Here is a 13,517-nt window from a genome sequence, read left to right on the forward strand (position 1 = left end):
CACCAGAGCTGGCTTGGTAGCACAGCCATGAATGAAGAATGAGGTGTCTGCCTGAGGCGGTGACATTCACCACCTCCCGTTCCTAGGGCCCTTCAGCAAGCAACGTCTCACGGCAATGAGACACAGCCGGAAACCTCATGTGGACACAGACTGTGGATCTAACCAGGTCCTAGGGAAAGCCTTGGCTCTGACAACCCCCTGCCTGACATTCAGCCTGCTCACACTCCTCACATCGCTGATGAGATAAATATCATTTTAGCTGTTTTTCCACGTGCCTCCTGGAGACGTTGGTCCTCAGGCCAGTGGCAGTCAGTGGCCCTTGTAAGTGGCCGAGGTCTCTCAATTTCTGTCAGTACACTGGAAAGTCCATCAAAGTTCTGGGCAGGAAGGAGGGGGGGTGGGAGAAGGACAGTGGGTCGAGCCAGCCCTTGTGCAGACTAATGGGAGAGCCAGCCCATCTCGTTTCATGGAGGCACCGCAGCTCCCCTGCTGTTCACTCCCCGTGAGCCACATAGGCAATAAAAAATTCAACAAGCCTTGTGGTCAAGGGTCAGTTTAACAGCACGACACTCCATTTGGCGGGGGACGAGGTGAGGGGAGGGGAAAGCACACAAACCTGGAGGTACTCTTTGTTGCTGTCTACATTGGGGGTCCAGCCATTGTCATCGCTGTTGAGCCGGCTCTGCTGGGGCGTCCATCGTCCATCTGAGTAGGTGGAAGAGGCACTGATCTGCATGTTGGAGATCCTGCCAGACTCCATCCCCAGCGGCACGTTGCACTGAAAGTCTGGAGCGGGAACACACACACACATACACGGATCAGCTTACAGTCTCTGCATTTCACTCCCAAGTGGAAGGCAGCCCTGAACTATCCTCCCCAGCTAACCCCGAGCGAAGCTGTCTGCCTGGAAAGATGAGCAGATCTGTACCATCTTGTGTGCTGTGCATGTTCACAGATGGCACTGCAAAATTAAAGACAGGGCAGCTTTATGTTTGCCTGGCCCTCGGAAAATTAATACAGTGCGGATCTTTCTCCTTTTCTCTATTTTGTCTGCCTTTGCACAGTTTTGACACAATGTTCTGCCCCTTCCCTCTCCCCACCTCCATCAAGATGCCCCAAGTCCCCTTGCCATGAAGTTCTTGAAGGCTGACGGTGAAAACTAAGCACTGACAAGGCAAGGAGTGTGGGCAGGCACAACAGGAGGGCGCTCACTGCTGTGCTGCCAACAGGGACGTCAAGGCCTGGAGCAGGCAGGTCTAATGGTTTTGCGTGCATGTGAGAGCCTGGATGTGTGTGGATGCGTGCGTGCGCTATATGGGAGGTCAGGCTCATGCGCATTGACCAGCCACAGACATGAAAGACTCTGGCATGCTTTTATTTGTGTTTCCTCACTTCTAAGGCTTTTGAAAGTCACAATTAGCCCAATCTTATTGCACATCTCATATATTTTATGGCAGCTGTCCTATAAAAGCAATAACAAAGAAAACAGTGATAGGAATTACCGTGTGGGACAAAGCCCGCTGCTGCTGTAAGCCAATGGGGCTCCACCAAACTGTTTGTTTTTAATGTGGCCAAGTCAACCCCGTGTGGAAATGATGGACCAAGTTAAGATCTCAGTGGTATCATTAAAGTTTCAGTTTACACCAGCATGAATCAAAACAGGCCTAACCCTTTAAGGGTTCTTGTGCTTGATTTCTCAAGCTTTGTGTTTTATTAATGTTTTATTTCCCAGACTTTTTAAAGAACAGAATAGAAAGGGGATTAAAGAACAGATCAACAGAGTGTGGAAATATGTAACGGTGAAGAGCTTGTGCTTGTCTGTAACTCCCAGAGTCTCAGCAGAGACGTCCTTAACTCAGCTGTGGAGCAAGAGGCTGTAACCCAGCTGCCCCCAGCCTTGCACAACCCCTTCTCTACCCTGCTCTCTGTCATGGACTCAGCCTAGGGGCAGAGACCTCCTCTCTTTCTCTGGGACTGAAGGGTGTCCTGAAGGCTTCTGTTGTATCACATGTTCACTGCTAACAGAGGTTGAGAACTGTAGCTCTGATGAAAAAATATGATGGGAAAACCAACTGAATCTTTCCTAGCCTGCAAGTGTTACCACGAAGGATCATTCTCAAAACACAACTTTTTGTCCTCACACCAGTTCAATTCATCTCCCTTAATAAGGGATTAAAAACAAATTTTGGTTTGAACTTGGAGCTTTAGGCATTTCTTAATTAGACATGAAATTCCAATTTGTACTTCGGGGCTGCAAATTTTGGGAAAACTGTAGAGATTTTCCCTAATGTTTTAATGATTCTGCCAAACCCGCTGAGCTGAAGTCTTACCCTAAATCCTTTGGGCTGAGCACATACACAAAGGATTCTATCCCAAAGTAGTGAGAAGACTTTGTGAGCAAGTGAAAAGTTTAGGAAAGGTCTGAGAGCGTGATTCTTCCTTAAATCTCATTTCTGTGAGAAACAGCAGACAGCATAACTCTGTCACTATTGCCAGTGGGGAATGAGCCCTTGGACACGCTTCTGCCTGCCACACTCTTGCAAGGGAAGAACTTGGGTAAAACAGGCAACACGACTGCCCAAGACACACTTCCACATTCCCAACTTACTTTCAGGAACTTCCTGTTGGATCAAGTAGTACTGAGCAGAGAAACCATCTTTAGCCACCGCTAGGTCAGTGTGGAAGGTGAGCGAGAGGACGCCGGTGGTTGAGCGGATGTCCGATGGCATCTTAGTGCCACAGTACCTGCCTATCAAGGGGCCAACTGCAAAAGAAAGAGCAGCAAAGGTAATGCCTGCCTTTCCACCAGCTTCCTGGGTCAGCAGCAGATTGGCATCTCTCAGCGGGGATGCCTTTGCAGGACCGATTGGGATGAAAGAAAGGCTTTGGGGATGTGCTATTTTTTACATCCGCTGGCCCAGTGCCAGGCGGCGTGCTGTGCAGAAATATCCACTGCAGCAAACATTGCTCTGCAATTGCTGGGAAACGCTCCAATTTGCTCTATTTCACAGTGTTGGTACAGCGTAGGGAGATAAGCACGCATGAACTCTCTGCCCTTCTCTTAGCGAGGACCAGTGGCACCTGGGAGTGTCCCATGGGACTCTTCAGATCAGTGGTTACAGCAGAGCAGTAGTTTCAGGATTAATGCATGCAGCTTTCTGCAAGCACACCATTCCCATGGCCAACCAAGGAGTGCCCCTAGTGGGGGGCAATGCTGCAGCCACGTCTAAGGTTAGGCACCTTTGGTCTTAAGAAACAGACCACAGAGTTTTGGAGCTTTGTGAGACACTAAGAGAAGCTGAAGATGCTGGCATGGCACCCCAAGGCTTACCTTGAGGGATGCCATCCCAGATGTCCAGCCAGTCGTACTTGCAGTCTCCCTCGCCTGCCTGCAGCGGATCATGCTCGAGGTCAAAGAGCAGAAAGTGGAGGAGGATTTCTGTCTTTGGCTTGGCTATGATGGTGAAGACACAGTCCAGGTTGTGTGGATACTTGTCAGGGAAACCTGGAGACTCAATAGTGCCATTGGAGGCAGTGAAGTTCCTGGAACAGTCCTCGGAACCTGTAGTGGCAGGAAAAAAACCACAGTCTTAACAATGCAGCGTCATCCTGACAGCTTGACATGCTGTGGAACCCCCATTTTGATCTTTGATGGGTTGTGCATTCACTTCTGGACATTTTCTGTGGCCCAAGAGCTGTGTGAATTGCCTGGAAGGACGGAGAGTGTGATTTTCAAAGCTTTCCATGGGTGGAGAAACAAAGTCTGTGCACTCACTGGAGTGGACAGTACGTGTCTAAATCCCTAAGACAGCTCTGGAAACATAACCCGTATGCCTCTGTTGATCCCCTTGCCAATTACTCCAAAAATGGGTCTAGGAGGGAGATCCCATCCAAAGTCTCTCAAAGCCAGGGCTGTGATCTGGCAAACCAACCCCTGCTGCATCCTCCATGCCCAGGGGGTGGCCCTGGAAGGCCACGCTGAGCCAGGCTGGGCTTCCCCTGCTAGCCCCTGCAAACAGTGACCTGCTGGGAGACCTGGGTCCCCCACCCCAAAGCCCAGATGGAGGAGCTCCCATCCAGGGAGGGGGCTCTCCTGGGAGGGGACAAGAGAAGAGTAATGGGAACATGGTCTCTCTGGAGAAAGCTCTCCCTGGGGGCTGGTCTCCTGCAACCTTTCTCCCTCTGGCAGGGACATCTATGCCTCAGTTTCCTCTTGAGAAAATCAGGAAGCGCAAATATTTAGACAGCAAAAGGACCCGGAGGGGCTGGGGAGTGCCAATGTCTCCACTGTCAGCTGGAAGCCTCGGAAACCCTCGGGAGGCATGCGATCAGCCTGCGGTGCCCTGAGCCCTGCAACTCCGCAAGGGTGGAGGGGCAGCTCCAGCATACGTCTGGGGCGAGGCGGGGGTAATGGGGGCCGTGGCGGGGGGCTCTGCTGAGAGGGGGAACAGAGCCCTCTTTCTCACAGACTCGGCCGTCCGCACCAGAAATGCAAGTTATTTCTATCCTTAAGGAAGACCTTTGCATTGCGAGTCGGGCAGACAATGTTGCCTCTTATTTATTACTGACCCCTGCACTGGCCCCTGCCGCAGCTCGGTGCCCCCTCTCAGAGAGCCAAGGTGCCTCGGGGTGGCTGGGGAAAGGGGAATTTGTGACTTATTCATACCACGGTGACTTTGAAACTGCTGCTCTGTGGAGGCAGGACAATGGCCAACAGAAATCTACAGCCTGGAGCTATTGGAGGGGAAAGGAGATGTTGCAGGGGCTTGCGGCCACGGCTGCAACCCGACGTTAACAAAGGTTTCTGCTTCGGTTTAGCTGGGACACCCGCCTTCTCCTCTGCAAACCCTTCTGCTCCAGCTCTTCCAGGCAGCACGAGCCTTCCAAGGGCTAATGGGAGACTTGTTATTCAATTCAGCATTAACCTACAGGAGTCAGGCCAGCAGCCTGCAGTAATGGCAGGATCCCGGCCCCGCATTATGCAGCGCCTAGCTGGAGAGCTGCTCAGGAGGGTCTCTTAATTGACTGCCTAATGAAGCAACCGGCTTTTCTGGTGTGAACCTGTGGGGTAAAACACAGAGGCAAAAAATAAGGCCAAACACAAATCACAGCATAATGCTGTGAATGGGGATAAGGGTGTACTTCATTCTGAACAGCTACAAGACAAATAGATAAACAGAAACTAATGCAAGCTCCAAGCTGGGGAGAAAATCAAAGAGTAAACCCAGAGTTTGGAGTCAGGGACTGTCCTCTGGAGACAGGAGAGAGACATAACTATGTCACTGTGTTCGATAACACGTTTCCTTGTGTGGGGCTCTTATCAGATTTGGCATCTTTGTCTACAGTTTGGCTGATAGCAGCAAACAGTGATCAGCTTTTCGTAAGGAAGTTGCGGATAATAAACAGGAGTCATGCTGGCTTCAGCAGCACGGACCAGCCTGAGAGGAGACTTTGATGCCCAGCGATGGAGGGCTCAGGCCAGCTCTGCCAAGCTGACTCACAAAGCGAGCAGCAGGGAGCCTGAACCAGCCAGGGCAGACGGCTCCTCTGTCAGCCCCCAGACTGCTGACTGATACCCATCAGGGGACTCGGAGACTGGTATGCAGCTGTTTGTATGCAGATCTCTCCTCTCTCACACGGCGATAAGGAAAATTTAGACAAGGTGTGGAAATAAATGCTCAGTTGAAATGTGTTGTTTTTGTAGGTCACCTGTAAGGAAGAAAGAAGCTGCTGCAACGCTGCCTTTACTGATCTGGACAATAACAATCCAATGACCTTTAAAGCTGATGACACCCTTGCTGGCTAACCTGGCAGCTCAGACTGAATCTTCCCCGTGCCTGCGTCTGAAAACAAAAGGCAAGGTTTGCTCGGATGTAGTGGCCCCGCAGCGAGCACAGCCACACTCTCCTGGGAGCCCTGTTGGGGCCAGGGGCCAGGCAGGCAAGGGGGGCTGCGGTGCTCCCGATCACACGCTCACCCCTGCCCCTGTGCTGAAACCTGTCTTGCTGGGCTGCATTTCACGGGCTGTGGCTGGAAGAAAGAATGGTTATCTCTGGAGGGGATGGCTGCTGGCAACAGGGGAATGGTGGCTGGGGATGTGCCAGCATGACTTAACATGTGGGGGCAGCTTTGCAGGGATCTACATCAAGGGACACAAGCTCATCTCCAGCCTCCAACCAACACCATCTCCCACAGCAGCCCTTGCTTCCCCTCCCTCCCTCCCTGCCAGCAGCAACAAAATCTCCTTCTCCCATGAATTTGGCAGCTTCCTGGCTCCCACTCGGACAGGCAGCGTTCCTGCCAGCTGTCCCATCCCTTCCTGCTGGCCATGCTCTGCCTGACCTGGCCACCTCTGCCGGGTTGACCACTCCACCCTGCTCCATGCCCTGAGGCAGGGCACGGACCTGGCCTGGGACAAGCACAACGCAGTGCAGTCTTTGGGCTCAGAGGGGGGTGTGTGTACAGGGAGGCAGCGGCAAGGGATGATGAGGAGAGTCTTCCCGCCTGAACACAGGCACTCTTTGCCATCTTCTGTGCTGGCAACTGGCCTCAGCAAATCCCCACAGTCAGCTGAACCATTAAACTCCATCAGGACCAGTCCACATCTTAACTGCTAACAAACAGCAATGGCCTCAGTTGGCCACACCAGACCGGCTCAATGATTGGCTATGCAGCCCAGGCAGCTATCACCAACAGCACTTTCCTAATTCACGAGAACCTCCAGACACCCCTTGTCCTCACTGTTTCACAATAAATTTGGGGAATCCCATTCCTGTCCCTGTGCAGCAAAGCCTCCACATTCACACCCACCTGTGACCAGGCTGGGGGGGTGCCTGTGAACCTCTGTCCTCCACGTGGACCCTGGGCACTGGTGCCTGGGTAAGTCACCCTCTGGTGCTCTTTTGTGAATCTTTACCAGGCATGGGTATTTTTTTCATGCTGGATGCGATGACGTGAAAGCTGTGTGTGTTTTCTTCCAACACAAAACACAGGAATGTGGGCATAGAGTGGGCACCTGCATCTCCTTTCGAAACATGCTCTTGTTCCCTCGGCATCAGGCACACCTCACTTACCCGCACACACACAGCACACACAGAGCGGGTTTTATGTTCTCAAGCCTCCTTCCCAGACACACAATCCTGACAAATATTTAGACAGAAACACTATTAAAAGGCCTTTGAGCAGCTTTTACTTTCCTCAATAACAGTTTGGTATTAAACAGAATTATGAATAGTTCCTCTCATATCCGCCTGGGAAGGCGCCGTCTCAGCCCCTTTACGGCACGGCTGACAGCAGTCCCCTGAACGCCAGACCTCCCCAGTTACAAACCCAGCTTCCAGGGAGAGAAAACACAGCGTCATTAATCAGTCCTGAATTGCAGCTCCACAGGAGGGGGAGCTCCATACGCTCCTAACAGAGGGACAATCCCCACTTAGCCCTAACAAGCTTTACACATGCCACGAAGAAAAGATATGTTTCTAAGTCCTTGAATTCGAGAGAGCATTTAACAAGGAAAAACACGGTAAAACCACCACATCCTGCCTCTGATGCCACACTACGATCCAAAAATGCACTATCATGTGCAACTAACATCTTCACCTTCTTGGAACTGTGATGAAATAGACTTGCTTAAATTAAAGGAAAAAAATAAAAGCCCTTCATCTGTGAAGAACATGCTAAAAATCATATTGAAAAGGTGGCCAACATCTCCTTGTGAAGATGACTGTGACAAACGGCCTGGGAGACAGGCACTGACTCGGACACTGACCTGTCTTGTAGATCTCATAGCGCAGGGAGAAGCCGGCACCTTGCCGCGCGTAGTCTGAGGTGAACTTGATATAGAGAGAGGAGCCAGAAGAGATGATGGTAGGAGGTGCTATGTTCCCGCAGTGTTTGCCCAGCAGGTCTGCTGCTTCGCTGTCCCCGTCTCGGATCTCGATGAAGTCATACCTGTGGAGGCAGGTGAAAAGGCATTAAAACCATCTGTCAGGGAGATGCTTCAGGATGCTGGGGACAAAACAAAACACTTCTTTATCTGCGTATTTCACAGAACTATCTTCCAGACAGGTTCCTGGGACCCTGTCACTCACATATATGCGCACACTTACATTTTTCCCTTTTGTCTGGCTGACTACATTTAAGTCCCTTTCCCTGTTGCTCCTCACATCATCAATTTACTGTGCCCACATCCACTTCAGAAACAACTTGCAAAATTTAGGACACAATTTGCCTGTACTGTCACAAGTCTCTGGTATGGGAGAATCTCAGCTACAGCTCTCCTGGGCTGCTCTCCTTCCCTAATCTCTCTCTTTAAGTGCCATTGTGCCACTTAGCACAGCTCAGTTTATTCCACTCTCCAGGTGGGATTTGGCCAAACATGCACCAGACATTAAAAAATAGTCGATGTTCAATCAATGTGAGCGGGTAGCTATTTTGTGCACTCTCTGACACCACATTGCTCCTTAACAAGTGTGGCTAGCATATTTATTTAGCACTTGGACAGTAAGCCTCTTCTATTAAGTGCCAACAAAGTCGTCTGTGGGTGAGAGTTGCTGCGTGAAGAGCGGGGTAACCACATTGACCACTGCCTGACCCGGCGTACCTCCTGCAACCTCAGCCTGCCTTTGCCAACCTCCACCTGGCAATGCTCCTCCTGCCCGCCAGGCACCGCTCCGAGGGAGGAGTCGGCTGGTTTGGAAGAACTGCCTCCCGCTGCAGAGACAAAAGCTTGGTGCAAAGTCTGGCTGGAAGGGGAAACTCCCACAGATCCCTTTGTATTTTCATCTAGGTCGTGACTAACGGCAAGGTAGTATCAGGCTCTGCGTGCTGCGAAGAAACAAACAGCTTTTCTGTGAACATCTTGTTCTTCAGCTGTCTTCTAACAGCCGCGCTCTCCCGCCCCTCTTCTCCTGTCTCTGGCCAGCACGCTGCTATTTACAGAAACTGCCCATCTCTCCTCTACTGCTTATTCGCTTTGTATCAACCTGTTTGAACAAAAACGCTGCAGCTCTTCTCACGGGGCTGCGGAGGGAAGCAGCGTTTCCTCACTGCCAGAAATCCGCCTTTCTTCTTTGTCACAAGATCTCCCGTTCAGGAATCAAGCGTTGAAAGGAGAAGTAGCTTGCTGGATACAGAGTGATCCTCATGTGACTCATTCCTGATCTGCAAAGCACACATTGGCGGGCAACAACCTCAAAACAAACTTACAGGGACTCAATGTGCTCCTCCACAAAGAAAGATGGCCCGGACAGCTTCACTTTCACTCCTTTCTGGGACTGAATTGGGCTGAAAGCCAAAAGTAAAATGCCTGCAGATAAAATCCTGTCTACGCTGGACCAAGCACTGAGTTAGCTCTAATCACCCAGCCTTTAACTTCGTTACAAACGCAATTGGCTTGGCCGAGGTGAAATCCAAGCAGTCTTGAAATAAGGCACTCGCACAGGAAGAGCGTTTGGCTTAGCCGGCGGGTGGAAGCGCGGGGATGTAAATGATGGTCTGCTCCCCTGCTCTCTCTTAACCCCGGGCAGCTCCCCACCACCTCGTGACCCCTTACTACCCTAACACCATCCAGCGGCACCCTCTGTGACCCCAGTAATGTCCATCATCTGTGGTTTGATCCCGTCCTCTCCCCAGGGGGGAGAACATAGAGGGCAGTGTTAGTGCTTCTTCTAAGTAGATTTTTTTCCTCCTTGTTTGTCTATTTGTTTAAAGTAGTGCTGAACAAACAGCAGGGACATTTTGTTCTCTAAATAACTACTTGATCTCGCCGTGTGTGCAGCTTCCACAGCTGAAGCACACGTCTGGGCTGCAGAACTGCCGGCGACTAGTGAAATTGTGAATATGTGGCAAAAATACATTTGTCAAAAACATGAATGTTGGCAAAACACAGGTAATGTACTGGACTGGAAAAGCTGCCATTTGCATGGCACAGGCACAGGTTAGCTGCATCCCAGGGAAACACATCTGTTTGTGTCCTCGTGGGGTTATAACTCGCCAACACTGGACACAGCCTCAGCTCCTTGCCTGCAACGATCACAGCTTCTGCTGGAGCCAACACCAAACACCCTACGGCTCCTCACAGGGCTTCTCAAACCACCCAGTGCTGCAGGAGCCCTGGCAATTTCAGAAGCAAATTCTGGACCAAGAAATATTTGCTTATTGAATGGGTGAATAACTTCCAATAATACATACAATTTGGGAATATTGCAATCTGCTCTTGGGCAATCCGCAAATGGAAAATTAAAAGAATGAATCTAGTATGTAAACCATCAGGAAATATTTGCCTCTCTCTGAATTAAACCCTGTTTGGCTTCATCCAAGCATCTAACTGAGCCTTCTCCTAGTGGAGCTAATCCTTAATAAATCAAATGTTACAAACAACTAAAAAAGCCCCTAGGAGAAGGTCAGGGAATCATTTTTGCCAAATATAAAATGAATATAAACACATAAGAGTTTTTGTTCCTAGCTAAAGAAACTTGGCCCAAGCCTCTGTTCCTCATAAGGCAAAACTCTCTTTCTTCAGGTCACATAAACAGAGCGTGAGCTGGGAGAGTATTACAGTCAGGAGATAACTCCTGGCCAGAGGAGGGGGAGCACCTCCTTTCTCTCCAACATAGCAATTAAGCTTTAGGCTTTACAAATGAAACACCAAAGACAGCCGGTCCAAAACACGAGACTTGCAAACTTCAGCGAGAATACCAGCTAATCCCCAGCACCGACTCTTCTGGCACCACGTGCTTCAGTCGTGCCTTGGCCCACAATCACACAAGCTGATAAACCCCATTCTCCTCACGTTGGGTCACTGGCCATGTTAAAATCTAGTTTGGCTAGACCTTTGCTTCTGTTAAGCATAAGCATCGTTTCTAGGCTTCGTTCTTCCCGTGTGAAAAACAAGAAGAAAAATTGGAAGGAAGAAAACCCCACCCTGGGGATGCTTTTTGCTCTAACCATTTCATTCCCAGATAATTACAGACTAGTGCGCGGCTGGGTGGGACACATTTACGCAGTGATGGCATCCACACTGCCTTGACCAGCACCCAGCAATTTGCATTTCACTCATATAACCAGATCCTTTGCTTCAGTCAATGTGCACCAACATCCTCGTGAGCTGACCCCTCCGTCCCCTCTGCTGGGCAGGCTGCCATTTCCAAGGTCACGTTTCATGGCCACTTCTCCCCATCTAGGCACTGCTCCCACGAGCTGACCGTAAATATGTGAGGGTAGGGTGCAGCATCCATAACCCACAACTGTGGTCAGTGGATTAACCAAGTCTTCTTGCAGAGAAGGTGACCGCAGCTGGCTGCTCCCCCGGCAGCGGGATATTTTCAGCTGCTGCTTGAGTGGGAAGGGCAGCCAGTTGGTTTGAAACCACCTCCAACACAGTACTTTTCACTGGGGAGTTTTAAGGCAGGGAGGCAAAGCTGGAGTGCTTTTAACTTCCCAGACAATGGGGGGTTGAGAAAGGAGGAAAATGCATTGCTTAGACGCTCTTTTTGTAGCTGTTTAACAGAATTAAACGGAAAACATACAATGCTTACAAATACTGCTGCGCTTTTATTAAAGGTTTTTAGTAGAAAGTGCTTTGCTGATGTTAAGAGAGCTTTTATAAACTAATTATAAAGCACTTCTAATGCGTGTATTACTCATGCTTGCTTGCTTTTTCCCCCAGTCAACCCTCTCTGCTTCCCAGTCTCTTCTTTCTCTCTATTTTCCCTAAGTCACTTTGCTGCAGAAAGGCTGTGAGGCACAATAAAGGCCAACAAGCCCCAGTTGCGATGATTAGGAGACCTCCACCTTTTCAGTCCTTTTCTGTTGTGAAATGGCTGATGTGCTCCCTGGCTGTTCAGCCGTGCTCCACGGCTCCCCGAGGCCAGCACAGAGCTCCCAGGTGCCCACCCAGGTACCGCTGAGCTCAGAAGCACTGCGACCCACCTGGGGAGCAGCACCAGAGCCTGCGCCGCTCCTCTGGGTGCTCCTTTCCCGAGGAACGCCGTTCAGCACAAAGCGCTGTTTTGGGACCCAGACTGCTCCGCGCATAATCAACAAAGCGACTGCCCCTGAGCCCCACATCCTAAGAGATGCCAAGTCCTTCCTCACTGAAACACGCTTCAAGGACATTACGGGGACATTAGCTTAGGATGGAGAGAAATAGGGATGATAAATCATTTATATGTTTACAGGCATAGCACCGGTCCTCCCAACACACAAATGTGTGCAAGCTTTGCTTCAAAGCCCAAGGAGGGCTGGCTTCCCAGACCAAGCTCTGGCCTGGCTGGCAGTTTTCTCAGAGCTATCATTTGGAGGAGGTGAGTGCTCACACACAGCTAGGCCCAGTTCCCAGTGCTTGCCAGGGTGGGAGAGAGTTGCAAGGCTCTAACCTGAACTTCCCCAATGTTTAATTTGGAGCTGTTATTTATAGGCATTTCCATGGGGCTCATGACTGCACCTGGCAAACATTAATGAAGGGGTCCTCACGAGACCCTGAGAGGTGGGGAAGCAGCAAGGAGCAGTGGCTAGCCCAAGGTCACAGAGGAAGCTCACAGCACAGCCAAGAATAGAAGCCAGCCTTGATTAGACAGATTATATTATATTAGAGGAGTCTGGCCTAGATAGACGGAGAGACAAATAGGTACTGACTGCATGCCAACAGCCCCAAATTTGGGAATGCCCAGTGTTGACTTGAGCCTTCGAGACCTCTGGTCTGCTTGAACCATATGTCGCAGTATCTCGAATGCATCTGCTAAGGATATGAAGAGAAACTGCAACGCCAGTGAAGTTGAGCAGACATTAATATTCCGTGGATAGCTAGGGGAAGGCAGGAACCTGCTTAGCCACAATGTCAGCTGGCAAATGCAATCGTTCCCTTTGAAAGGCTGGTTTGTTTCTCAGAAATTTTATAAAAAGAGTAAGGTTTTTTAAACATGCTCTAAGAAAAGGCTTCTTCTTAGCAATGAGATAGCAGCTGCGGTATATATGGTTAAGAAATGGTGAACCAGCAGCACAGGGCTTGTTTTGCAATCAAGAGCCAGCTAGAATTAATGTCCATTACATGCTAGCTGCCTTAGTCAATTTTTCTGTGTCACCACCCATCTTCATGCTCTTTCTTATGCCACCTTCAAACCAAATCCTCATTTCATGGGTGGTTACGTTGTGAAAGACGAGAAAACTTTTCTGTGATGTTTATACAACCTCGAGCAACTGCAGGACATACCCTTCAAAGGTTAAATTGCTGCAGAAACTACTGGGGACTTTTAAATAGCATTTTTTTTTCATAGCAGATGCAAACACCTCTGCTGTCTGATGAAACAAGAGCAATGAAGTTTGATCCTAGCTGCCAGCCCTTAATCAGAGTAATTAATTATAAATACAGCAGATGAATTGGATTCTCCTTTGACTTGAACTGGTTTTACACCTGTGTAACTCATCATTTTAAGGGTAATCACTCCTAATTTATCCTGGGGCGAGAAGAGAATCAGTCCTCATGGAGCCTGATATGGATTTGCAGACCTAAAAAGCTT

General features: G+C 49.8%; 1 protein-coding gene across 7 annotated transcripts in view; it reads right to left on the reverse strand.

Moving 5' to 3' along the window:
* NRP2 (neuropilin 2) overlaps nt 1-13,517 on the reverse strand; it is an 86,929-nt gene that overhangs the window by 50,672 nt on the left and 22,740 nt on the right. For all 7 annotated transcript variants that reach the window (XM_048047146.2, XM_048047147.2, XM_048047145.2 and 4 more), the window contains exons 3-6: nt 7,769-7,950; nt 3,332-3,562; nt 2,609-2,764; nt 617-786 (exon numbers count right to left, since the gene is read on the reverse strand). In XM_048047146.2, the coding sequence (XP_047903103.1) occupies nt 617-786; nt 2,609-2,764; nt 3,332-3,562; nt 7,769-7,950 (739 nt within the window). The remainder of the gene's footprint in view (nt 1-616; nt 787-2,608; nt 2,765-3,331; nt 3,563-7,768; nt 7,951-13,517) is intronic.

The sequence above is a fragment of the Anser cygnoides genome, chromosome 6, assembly GCF_040182565.1.
Source record: "Anser cygnoides isolate HZ-2024a breed goose chromosome 6, Taihu_goose_T2T_genome, whole genome shotgun sequence".
NCBI lineage: Eukaryota > Metazoa > Chordata > Aves > Anseriformes > Anatidae > Anser > Anser cygnoides.